The sequence below is a fragment of the Mauremys mutica genome, chromosome 2, assembly GCF_020497125.1.
Source record: "Mauremys mutica isolate MM-2020 ecotype Southern chromosome 2, ASM2049712v1, whole genome shotgun sequence".
In the NCBI taxonomy this organism is placed as follows: domain Eukaryota; kingdom Metazoa; phylum Chordata; order Testudines; family Geoemydidae; genus Mauremys; species Mauremys mutica.
The window spans coordinates 255,542,984-255,555,851 of NC_059073.1; the positions used below are offsets into that span (position 1 = coordinate 255,542,984).

The window sequence follows — 12,868 nt, forward strand, 5'->3', positions numbered from 1 at the left end:
AATTTGAGAATTTCCAGAATTAAGCCCTCCCTGCAATGTCATTTGGTTCTCCCCCTCTTCCCCCACACATTTACATGGAGTCATTATGAGGACAGAGATCACTTACAGATATTGCTCACTACTATTGCTGCTGTGACTAACTCCTCTTTAAGCCCCCAAAGAACAAATCATTTCCTTTATTACACTATTATTCTTCTGCGTTTATCTCTGCTGGGGCATTTTGGAAGTCAAGGTCTGAAAGTTGTGCACTGTTCTACTACTACCATTCTCTCATCTTTGCAAAATGTAGTACTTAAACTTTGGTTTTGAGTCACACTCCAAGGAAGAAGAGCCCTACGGTCAGGGCCGGCTTTAGGCCAATTCCACCAATTCCCCCAAATCGGGCCCCGCGCCTAAGAGGGCCCCGCACCCAGTGAGAATCCCTTCCCTGGCTAGAGGCGCCTTTTTAATTTTTACTCACCTGGCAGCGCTCCGGGTTTTCAGCGGCACTTCGGCGGCAGGTCCTTCAGTGCTGCCGAAGACCTGGAGTGAGTGAAGGACCCGCCACCGAAGTGCCGCCGAAGACTCGGAGCGCCGCCAGGTGAGTACAAGCCCCATGTGTTTTTTTACATATATATATATTTTTTTAATAGTCAGCTCTGCCGGGGCCCCGTCAAAACTGATCGAATTGGGCCCCGCACTTCCTAAAGCCGGCCCTGCCTACGGTGATTCACTGTAAAAGCTATGAAACTGTGCCGACAGATGGGGAAAGGCTGGAGAAGCCAGTGACAGATTCAACTAGGAGGATGTAGCCTCTCCTCTACCCACAACTGGCAGCGGGTGAGGAGACCAGGAGCTTGCTTGATCCCCAAGCCTTTATTTCTCTGCTGCTGTCACCTGTATGCAGCAGCATATTGGTTCTGCAAGTGTTAACTTAGGAGTCCGCAAGTTTTTAATTCAGCCTCTATTAATCTTCTACCAACACAGCTTTTGTGGGGTCATTTGAGTCATCATTAAGAATAAGGTTTGGACCTTATTTTTAGTCTTTTTTGGCTTTGACACCTGAAGGACACACACTGATGCAGGATCTACCTCACAGGTTAGCAAGGGACACAAGTGACAATTGCCTCAGGGAAACTTGAGAGGCATGAGAGCTGTCACTCTTCTTGCATTATCTCAGTTCATCCAAGGTCATCTGTCCCTTCTAACAGAATTGCAAAATATCTTGGTGTTTGCTCCACACCACAGGCGAGCAACGCTGACTGACTGCAATCATGAGGCAAGAATTCAACCTGCTCTTCTTCGGCTGTAGCTTTTGCAGCCCCTCTTTTTTTCCAATACGTTACATTCTCTTTGCTATAGACACTCTGACCAATACTGTTTGCTCAGATCAGCCCAGCATTAAGTCTGCTTCATGTCATGCATACAGGGTCTGTCTGAATGCTGACCCAGAGTTTGCAATCATGGAATGCATCGCTAGCTACAGTCAATGTCCCTGTGTCATTCCATTTCACACTGAAGTGTTTGCAAACAGTAGGAGATTTTCAGGTTTGATTTTCCTCTCAATTCCTATTCATCAGGGACAGTGTTTCCCAAACTTGGGATGCCTCTTGTGCAGGGAAAGCGCCTGGCGGGACGGGACGGTTTGTGTACCTGCCGTGTCCGCAGGTTCAGCCGATCGCGACTCCCAGTGGCTGCAGTTCGCTGTTCCAGGCCAATGGAGGCTGAAGCGGCGCGGGCCAAGGGACGTACTGGCCGCTGCTTCCAGCAGCTCCCATTGACCTGGAGCGGCGAACCGTGGCCACTGGGAGCTGCGATCAGCCAAACCTATGAATGTGGCAGGTACACAAATCGGCCCGGCCTGCCAGTGGCTTTTCCTGAACAAGTGGCATCCCAAGTTTGGGAAAGACTGATCAGGGAAACGGAAGTCATTCCCTCATCAACAGGAAACACACTGATCCACTGAACATGCTTACAGAGATAATGGCTGTTTATTAACCTTGCCCTTCTCATAAAAATAACTGCAGAAGCTTTTATAAACTGCATCCTACTAAAAAAAGGTGTTTTGTCACATTTGGAAAAAAAATTAAACAAAGCCACCAATCCAACCCAGAACAGTAAAATTCCAGGGCCAAAGTGCTACTTTATCTTAAGCTGAATCCTTAGTTCAAGGAAATGTCTTTGTAGAATAACAACAACAAATTCCTTCTTACTTAACTGCCATAGAAAAATTAGATGTTCTAATACATATTAAAGCTACGCACAGCACATACCCCGAACGCAGTATCTTTGCCTAGATGCTGTACTTTCTGTTAAATTTAATTCCTTCCTCATGTGTCTTTAAATCAATGGTTTGAGAAAGATTATTATTAAATGCAACTGCTTTCCTCAGCATCTTGGCTGATAAAGGGTTGGCTACTAATGAAGGCGGCTACTAATGAAGGCAGCTACTAAGCCAGTCAGTGTTACTTGCAATCTACACAATCAAAGTATAAATGTGTTTGCTAATAGAAGGCAGGCAAATTGTAAATTAAAATATATGGTCAGCTCCTCCACAGTCAGCTCGATTTGATGATCAGAGGAAATAGCAGCAGTTCTGAATGGGAACAAGACAAGAAGTAGCAGCTTTAAACTCGAAAAGAGAAGACTGAAGCTAGGCATTGGGAAGTTGGTGACCATCTGATGAAATCACAGTATAATAATTTACGCAGGGATGTTGTTGAGGCTCCACCACAATGTATTTAAGAAAAAAACACATTTGATAAGGCAGATAAATCCCTATATTTGCAGGGTGGTGGGAAATATAAGATAGAAATGACCCAGTAAGGCCTTTCTAGACCTGAGATCTATGAATTAATGTTGGCTTTGAGTTTGTTCTCTGTCTTCCTTGGGATTAAGTATAGTTTGCTCTATATGCTGTCAAGGATAACATAGTAGTAGGTTGTATGAACCAATCATGCAGCTACTATCACACGAACCTTTGCATCAAAGATACTCTGTTAGCTTACAGATGTCTTGATTTAAGGTTAAAAGTAATCTTTAAAAGTGTATGAAACCTCTCCTTTCTCCCATGTTGAAACAGCAGCTTTCGAAAGAGTTATGCAGTATAAGGGTGTTGCATTTATTGACACATTACCACAGCAGGAGTGGATCCCTGCCAATTTACAATAATGTTCAGAAATCAAAAACTTCTAACCAGAGGCACAAGAGGGGAGAAAGGCTCCTTGTGTCCTCTCCTCCTTTCCCTTTTGCACTTCTGGAAAAGCAAGGCATAATCTGGCCAAAGCTACTTAAAAAAGAAACTAGCCCATTTGGAGAAAATAAACAGACTGTCAAATCACTCAGCATAAGTGTGTGTGTGTGTGTGTGTGTGTGATGTGAAGAAAGGACATGGGCACTTTAGAGAAAAAATTCATTATGGAAAAAACAGTTCAATTGACTTTGGAAACTGATAAAGATTTCTCAACCAACCTACTTGCATGGCCAGAGTCCTAGGGGACCCTGCAACAGAGTACAGATGCAACTTGCTACCTATCTGAGTGTAGAGAAACTGGGAACATTTCAAATTAAACAGGCAACTATGACTAAGCTTGGTTTCCTGACAGTCACAAAGACATGTCTTTATTTAAACCCAAAATGGGTCAGACAAATGGAAAACTTACACTGAGCAGCAGACCTTTCCCTTTCTGCAACTCCTACGTCTAACATTCAAATTCACATACAGATTACTCACTAAAATTCTTTCAAGAATGGATGATATTTTCTGTGACTTTAATCACTAATCCTTGGATGAGTTATCCAAACCACACACCGAACATCAAACTCTTATGTGCCATTAATTTTCTTCCACAGCACGCTGCTCCCAAAGCAGCATTTGAAGAATCTATTCTTTATACATGCTATGTCAAAAAGCTGGTCAATATTAGACCTGGCTGAATAATTTATAATACATAATTTATTCGACTGATATTCCTCAGCATCTTGGCTAATAAAGGGTTGGCTACTAAATGAAGGCAGCTACTAAGCCAGCGCTTAGGAGTTTAGAAATAGTTTCTGGGGTGAATAATTGATATTATAAATTACAAATTCTCTTCCTGTAAATATGTTGCTTGAAGTCAGCTGTTTTGGCAAACATTCCTGCCAGTAAATGTATTTGTTAGAATATTTATGGAAAGTAACCACAAAAGGGGCTCAGTATAGTTGTAGCAAATTTCATAATAAAATGTGGACACATATTTGGGAATGTTTATTTGCAGTATTTGCCCAGCAATAAGCTCTACAGCTGAGAGGAGAAAAAAAATTCAAAAGCAAATCTTGATTCAGCCATGTTTGAAACACTTTCCTATTTCACTTACTGGAATATTAGAGCATTTATCCGTACTAATCTTTTAATTAATTTTTATCTTGACTATTTACTGAAAGAATTTTGAATTGTATGTTTGATCAGTTCACAATTTACACTGTATTGATTAGCTACATAAATCACATAGCATTGTTCTGTGCCCTGATTATAAACTACAAATATTATTTGTATTTATTTGTATTGTAAATCCCACTGTACTAGGCCCCCATTGTACTAAATGCTGTAGTAATACATATAAAGACACAGTCCCTGTCCCAAGGAGCCTTCAATCAACGAAAGGATTTGAAATTCATTCAGTGTCAGCTAATTAGGCTTGTTACCGGAGACATAACATGCATTACATTTGGAATTCAAATGATCTACAGACCAGAATCACTGGAAAATTGGAATTAACTGGAATTATGAAAAATTTTGGAAGAATTCCATGACCCATCTTTTGGAATCTAGTACTAACTTCAGTCAGAAATTAAGAAAGCCGGCTACAAATAATGGAATATCCTAGCCTCTTCCCCCTTCCTCCCTGCAGAATTAGAAACTTATTTTTATTTAACCCAGAATGTAATTTCTCTCCTAAATAGAAGGCGTATTCACTGTTTTATTGAGACAATGGAAGAGAATAAGCTTTAAGTGATGCTGCATCTATCTCTGCTAATCAAATATTTTCCAGTCTCTGGCTGGCACCAAACTTTCCCATTAAATCAGCACAAAACATTCAACAGTGCTTACATCCATCTACAAACATAGGGTCGATTCTGCTTTAATTGAACTAAATGGGAATTTTGCCATTTACTGCATTAGAAGGAGGATCCAGTCTTTAGAGGGCAAATAAAAATTAAGGGACAGACCCTGCAATGTGTTGAGCACCCCAGTGCTTAATTTGTGCCAGGGCTTGTCAGATATGAAAGTGAAAAAAAATTGTTTAAGCCCCAGCACCTCTTTCATAACAAATTAAACCCTGGAGCACCCTGAACTCCTCCTGAAGCTGAAGTGAATTTGAGAGGATTCAGTACCTAGCAAAAATGCTTAAAACCTTTTCTACAGCACAGAACTATTTGGGCATGCAGTATTTGGGCAGCTGCACAAACAGGCAGCTGCACAATGGAAAAATGTCCAGAGGCTGAATTGCGTACACTATGTACTCAGTTTGGGCAAAGCGCCCCAGAGTCATTTTTGGAAACTTCTCCTATATACTTTAAAACCATGGAAAAAAAAGTGTGATTTCTTTAATAGCATAGAGGTCTCGGGGTTCCCTTGGAAAATATATACAACAGCTACCTACCCTGGATCTAGTTGCTAGGAAACCAAACAAATAGAAAATTCAAAAAACATATATTTGGTGGCCTTTTTTTCTTTTGGCTGAAATCTTAGTAATCACTGAAGATTGTACAAGGGATGATTTATAAAGGTCTTTGCATATTACTGCACATGACTGGTTAGAAGATGGTATTCATTAACAGGAGAAGAGTTTGTACTTTCATAATCACACTTGAATTTGGGAATTAGTAATCTACAAAAATCTATTTGCAAGATTTTTCAGATGTATTCACTGGTAAATTTTAGCCAGACACTTAAAAACTTACACCACCACACTTAAGGGAATTAGAGTGAATTAGCAGTGTGCATGTAAAATCTGAGTTAAGGACATGAATAGTATCAGAGTTTGTTTGTTGTTTGTTTCAGTTAGTTTTAACTGATTCTAATTATAAAGAACATTGTACATGAAATTTGCTGTGAGATACAGATCCAAAAACACTATTACACTAAGGATAATTTGGATTTGATCCTGAAACTTTTATGCACACAAGCATATTTTAATCACACAAGTTCCACTGAAGAAAACTGGACAACTCATGTGAGTAGGGGCTACTTATGAGAGCCATTTCTGATATTCTACTCACTTTCACATCTTTATAAACATTTTTTTACTGATCTCCTCAGTTCTGGTTATTTTCCTACATACGCTCCAGGCTGAATATTGAATCACTAAAAGATTATCAAGACCAAGATTTTCATTATTCATCCAACATTTAGACATGTAAATAAATGTCTGATGTTCAGTGATATTGACCACCCACTATTCCCACTGGAAGCTGTGAGTGTTAAGCACTACAAAAATCAGGCCACTTTTATTTAGGTACCAAATGAGATTTTAGTTAGCTAATGTTAAGTACTTATTTAGAAAATGTTGGCCTTCATTCATATATATCACTTTGAAAATACAGCATAAAGTGCTGTACAAACATTAATGCCTTAATATTCATAGCCCGCATGGGGTGAGCATGTAAGTATTGCATACTCTTTACAAAGGCAGCAAACCTACTTTTTCATCAATGGCCTCTAATTTTGGGGGCCCTCTTCTGGAGGCCAAATCAAGACACATAGGGCCTGATTTGAAGACTTGCTGAGCAGCACTTATAGATCCAATTGACCTCTGAAAATCAGGCCCAAAGTGTCTCAAGTTTGGCCCCATATAAAGAAGGCACCAAAGTTAATGGGCACTTTTAAAATGTCAGCCCTCAGTCACTTGTCTCAGGCTACACAGCAAGTCAATGTGAGAGTTAGGACTAGAACTCAGAAATTCCTGGTTCTCGGCACCATGCCTGAGCGGCTAGACAGAACTCTCTCAAGCAACCTGTCAGTCTGCAAACAGTTACAGGGACTAGCTACTGCAACCTCGTGCAGTGACTATTTCTGCTATGCCTCACCGCAAGGCTAACAGTCTTTTCACTTTCTTCTAATATAAACACTTAAAATATGTAGTAATTATTTAGGTTTTTTTAACAGTTGTCTTCTGCTAGGTAAAAATATAGAAACAAAATAATGTCATTTTCTTTACCTAAGAGCCATGACTCAAATATGCCTCTCTATGCCCCAGCCAGGCATCAGGGCTCCCCTGTGAAATCCAGGAGAGGGAAGAGGCTAGTGAGGCACAACCCTTTCTAACTCTATTACTCTGTTCTCAACAGTATGTGGTGCCTATATTTAAAGGAGAAAGGATTACGTATGTGAGGCAGAACTGAAAGGCAGAACAGACGAAGTCTGGCTACGCTGTAGGGGCCAAATCAATTTCACTTGTCAGGTTCATTCAAAACCCTGCCGTCGAATTACTAATTCTTTTAAGAAAATGCAGTAATGCACATTGCAAAGCAGCTGACTGTCTTACGAACATTGCTTAATAACTTAGCTGGAGTGCATAGGGAACGTGTGTCTTCTCACAGAGACAGTTGCCCTTGGTGTAATTTAGCACTGACAGACCTTTGGCCTCCCAACTCTTTTTTCTTTGTAGAGAAGTAATTCAATCAGCGTACCATCCCCACAACACCCACGGTGTTACCAAGTGTTGACTCTTTCTTCAAGAGCACACTGTAGGAGCAAAAATGAACTTTGCATGTGTCGAGCTTCCTAGAAAACAGCAGAATTGGAATGAACAGTTTGCAGCATCAAACTTTCTCATTGGGAATAAGCCCCTCTAAGATTCTAAGTGCTTGTTTACAGGAGTAAACTGAACCAATGTAACTAAGGGCTTGGCTACACTTACAAATTTGCAGCGCTGCAGCAGGGTGTGAAAACACACCCTCTCCAGCGCTGCAAATTGCGGCGCTGCAAAGCGCCAGTGTGGTCAAAGCCCCAGCGCTGGGAGCGCGGCTCCCAGCGCTGTCCGTTATTCCCCACAGGGAGGTGGAGTACGGACAGCGCTGGGAGAGCTCTCTCCCAGCGCGGCAGCGCTTTGAAGTGCTAAGTGTAGCCACAGCCTAAATTTACATTACATCAATTAAATCCCTTGTATGGACATGTATTTCAGTTTAAGAATGGTATATCAATTCCGCTGCAATTGAATCCTTTGTACTAAAGTTTACTGCTTAAGATAAATTGTTATAAGGCACTTTTAAGACGGAATAATAATCCCCACGCAAGGGAGCTGCACTGATTTAACCAGATCAGTTTCTAAAACAATGTAGTTAAATCGGTACAAATTTCTGATACGGAGGAGGCATTAAAACTGATCAGTTTCCATTTGGCAATTTATATTCGGCTCTGAAGAGGGAAGCCCCAAAAGATTAGTTTAAATGTTTTGTGCCCCTTGGTGATAGAAGTGGGCTCATTGAGTCAGTCAGCAACAGGGAAAGTGTCTGGTTATTTGCGGTCATTGCACAGCTTCAAACAAAGATGCTGGGAAGGGAGGGTTGAGAGGAGTGTCAGTGTGAAGTTATACAAACACATGGCTGCAAATCTAAATACATCCCTCTCAGCAACATGGCACATGAGTCTCAGAGATATATAGCATGCACACACTGTAGCCACCAGTTAAGATGTTTGGTGAACAGAATACAGGACTTTCCACTCCAAAACACTGGCCACTACCACAAAAAGAGACACATAAACCCAATCTCTCTCCTACACTGATCTGCTCAGCTTAGTAGGGGCCTAGGTTACTGATACCTGACTCAAAATCCACATCTACTCCAGTTCCACCCCTGGAATAGATTAGGCCATGCTCCTTCCCATCCCTGTCATACCCTTACCCTGGGTGGAGGGTAAGGAAGCAGTTGACACAGGAGCCATCTATATTGGCTACCTGTTGGCTGAGAGCTCCCTGGTCCCTTTGCCACACCCGAAGGGGCTGGAACAGGGCGAGAAGCTAGCCCATAATCTCAGACACTCAAGCAGGTTTGATTCTATACAGCAGAGGGCAGCGGCACATGTTACTAACCACTGCTAATACATTTATATTACAATATATGATGGAACCATGGCTAAATGGGGAACCTTTATTGTGTATATATGACGGGGCCAGGGGTTACAAAAGACAGGAGAAAGGGGGTTGAAAATCAGTGTGAGAGGCATTTTCTCCAGTATCAGCAAGTTGGCACGAACACCACATTGTGAAGTCCAGCTCCAGATGTGAAACTCCCCAGGGTTGGAGGACATTCAGATTCAGCGTTCTGGTTCAGCTCTCTCTTACAGAGCTGCACTCGGGCCAGGAAGTTCAGATCCAAACCTTCCCAAAGTCTGTGGGGCTTCAGGCCCAGGTCTGTGCATACGAGTTAAAATGGGAGCTTGCTGACACAGAAAGTAATGTACAATAAGGGAGGAATGTGGAGGGGGCGGGGGAGAGCTAGGTCTGAGTCTGGAGAGTTCAGGGCTGCGAGGAGGGAGAAAGAGGGAACTATGCACCAGGCAGGTTTTTCAGAGTTTTAGCAAAGAAAGTTAAACAAAAACCATGGCTACTGTATAGGGGCTGATGTCATCTCTCTCTGCACACAAAAGGCTCCACTTTTTTTTCCTTTGTGTAGCTCCAGGATGACATCACCTCCCAATCATAAGAACATACCCTTGTGCTGTAGCACGTCCCCTGCTGCGTCCAGCCGAAGGTCTCACTCCTTTCGCATATGTCACCCTTTTCCCAAAAACACTCCTTGACCTCCTTTGAATTCTTAACTCGACTGTCTAGTCAAAGAGAGCCCTCTGGGAGCCAACAAATGACAGCAGTCTGCGGCGGAGCTGGGGCCTCTGCAGCAGATTTTAGCTGCTTTACAATGCTGCCAAAGCTGAATAGTGTGAACTGATTAGGCAGACAGGGCAACTATGGCTATTTAATTATTTCCAAGGTCAAATCCTCTTTGATGGGATGTACAAAGGCATAAGATTCAATCTTGTTATAGTGACTATTGCTGTTAAATGGGCACAGTGATAAAGTTGCAGTTTTAGCTTTACTTCCTAAGAAAATGCAACCATAGCTTGCATGAACATAGTGATTAGCAGATTGGTTTATTAACGGGTATGTATGCTTGGCGAGTTAATGAAGCGTGTGGCAGCATCTGCTGCATGTGGGTGCAGGGCAAAAGCATCCTGAGCACAGCACAGCCAATGCCATTTCATAGAGAGAAAGCAGTTGGGGGAGGACTGAATTGAATTTACTACTCATGGAAGGAACTGAATGTCAGCAAAGGAAACTAGAGAGCTGCTGGAATTGAACTCCCAAGTGCATACACCCTGAACTTCGGGGTTTGAAATCCAGGCCAGATCCAGGCCTGAAAGTTGTAGTGCTGGGCTCATCTCTAATGAAACATTAAGACCTCTCTTCACAGAAGATCTTCAGCATAGGGCAGGGTTTTCCCAGACTTTTGTACTAGTGACCCCTTTCACACAGCAAGCCTCTGATTGCGACCCCCCCCCATGCATTAAAAACACTTTTTTATATATTTAGCACCATTATAAATGCTGGAGGCAAAGCAGAGTTTTGGGTGGAGGGTGACAGCTCGCGATCCCCCATGTAATAACCTCATGACCCCCTGAGGGGTCCCGACCCCCATTTGAGAACCCCTGGCATAGGGGAAGTCACACAAACTTTCCCACATTGCCCTGCAAATGCAGCTCACCTTTGTTCCAAAGGAACTACCTCTAGCTGAGAGAGGCCAGTTCACTTACCTTGTACACTCAATCCATGGGCCCTATAATTAGTTTGCCAATAAGGCAGATCCTTTCATATGTGTGTGCATGCAAACAGTAAGTATTAAATCCATTATAAAATTGGAGGGAAAAGTGATGATTTCATACCTATATCTGGTTTATTTCTAGTAATGTGCAATTAGCTGAAGTAAGCATATTGGAGCATATTATACTGTAGAGAAGAAGGAATTATCCATTATAAAGTGACTGAGAAATTCTGGGTATCTTACCATTTACATGCCACAGCATCTGGAACCCCTGTTTAGAGGCTATTCCATCAGAGTAAAACACAACATGAAGGCTGGTGCCTGTGGTATTCCCGGCAATGGGAATAGTATTTCCACAGAAAGTGCTTATCAGGTTGGATTGGGCATTGGGTCCATCATAGAGCTGAAATGAAACAAGAAGATTCCCAATGTAGTAAAAGCAGCTTCCTGATTACGAGGAATTATGATAGACTTCTAAAGAAAGAACAATGAGACACAGTGTACATACTACTCTATGCTATCAAAATGTGCTAGGAGGAGCACAGCTAGAGTTGGATGAAATGCTAACCCGTATTTAGTGCTGCTAAACTCAAATGGTTGTCTTGTACCGTAGGAATATCACCAGCCTTTTTCTTTTTCAATGTGTGTTGGGGGAATGGCTCTTTATATTCTTCACCTCCAACAATCCCTCCCCCACACACAACACAAAGAGGAAATGCACCAACACATGTTTTAAAATCATTCCCTCTCCAAACCCCTTCCCCCCCTCAAAAAAAGAAATATTCCTAGGTTGAGATTTTTAAAATTAGGAGCCTAAAATTAGGCTCCTAAATCCATATTTAAACAAGTACCTGAATAAGTAACTTTATTGACAGCTGCTGGGTGCTCAGCACTTTTGAAAACTCAGCCATTTATTTAGGTCCCCGATATGGGGTCTGACCTTAGCCACCTAGTTTTGAAAATGTTTGGCCTAAAAATGCTCTGAACCAGTGGTTTTCAACCTGCACCTCAATCAGCACACAGCTGCAGCCCAAGTGACATCCTCAGGGCCATCCAGGCAGTATATATATTGTGTGGATGCAGCCCGCATAACACATAGAGAGCTGCATATGCGGCCCACAATGGTAAATAGGTTAAGAACCACTGCTCTGAATATGCACTGCCATTCTTGATCAAATGGCCAAATGCTAATATTGCCCATCAGGGATAAGGTGTCTTATCTATAGCAAACCTGAAAAAAAAAGGGGGGACAGATCTTTCCATCTTAGCCAAATTCTGTTCAGTTTGTAACAACAGACAGAGATTGCCAGTTACTGTCATGTTGTTTGTCTGTTTCTCAGGCCTACAGTTATTACAATCACTCTCCAAGTTTGGAGCAACAACCTTGTACTTTATCACTTTGCCCTGGTTTAGTAATCATCTGATTTTCTGACTCATACAACATATCTTTTCAAGACAGTCCAGTAAAGAGTTGGCATAGAAACCTTATTTGGACATCCTCATCACTGAGTCTCTGGCATGTTCCTTTTTAGAATTTCAGCAGAAACCTCTCTCTGTTTTGAGCTGACTACTGTAATATTCTCTCTCCGCAGGCAGCAAAGAGCCAAAGGGATGATCTCTAGGGAGCCAGCCAAAACTGATCTTTGTTCTAATTTCAGAAGCTCTTCTCTGAACACCCGAAAGTCCATTGGGTGGAGCTGTGCTACACTGTACACTCCCACGGTAAAATGAAAGGCGCTAATGAACCATGCTGGTTGTAAGCTTTTGCAGAGTCACATATGATCAAATATTTCAATTAAGTGCTCTGCTCATGCTATGCAAGGACTAGGATTTTCAGAAAACCCTGTAGTGATTTAACACGTTTACGGGCTTGAGGGGCAAGAAGTCCACTCAGATACACTCTCAAACCCTTAAGGGACAAATCAAGAGCAGCTGTCTTCTCTAAAAGATTTGCTGTAGTTCAACCAGAAGCTCTGGGCCTGTTGCAAGAACTACTGCGTGTAATTCTATGGCCTGTATGACGCAAGACATCACACTAGATGATCACAGTGATCACTTCTGGCCTTAAAGTCCATGAACATATGAATCC

At 42.1% G+C, this 12,868-nt stretch overlaps 1 protein-coding gene across 1 annotated transcript in view; it reads right to left on the reverse strand.

Annotated features, from left to right (window-relative positions):
• CUBN (cubilin) overlaps positions 1 to 12,868 on the reverse strand; it is a 215,549-nt gene that overhangs the window by 124,373 nt on the left and 78,308 nt on the right. The window contains exon 28 of the mRNA XM_045006661.1: positions 11,023 to 11,182. Coding sequence (XP_044862596.1) covers positions 11,023 to 11,182 — 160 coding nt within the window. The remainder of the gene's footprint in view (positions 1 to 11,022; positions 11,183 to 12,868) is intronic.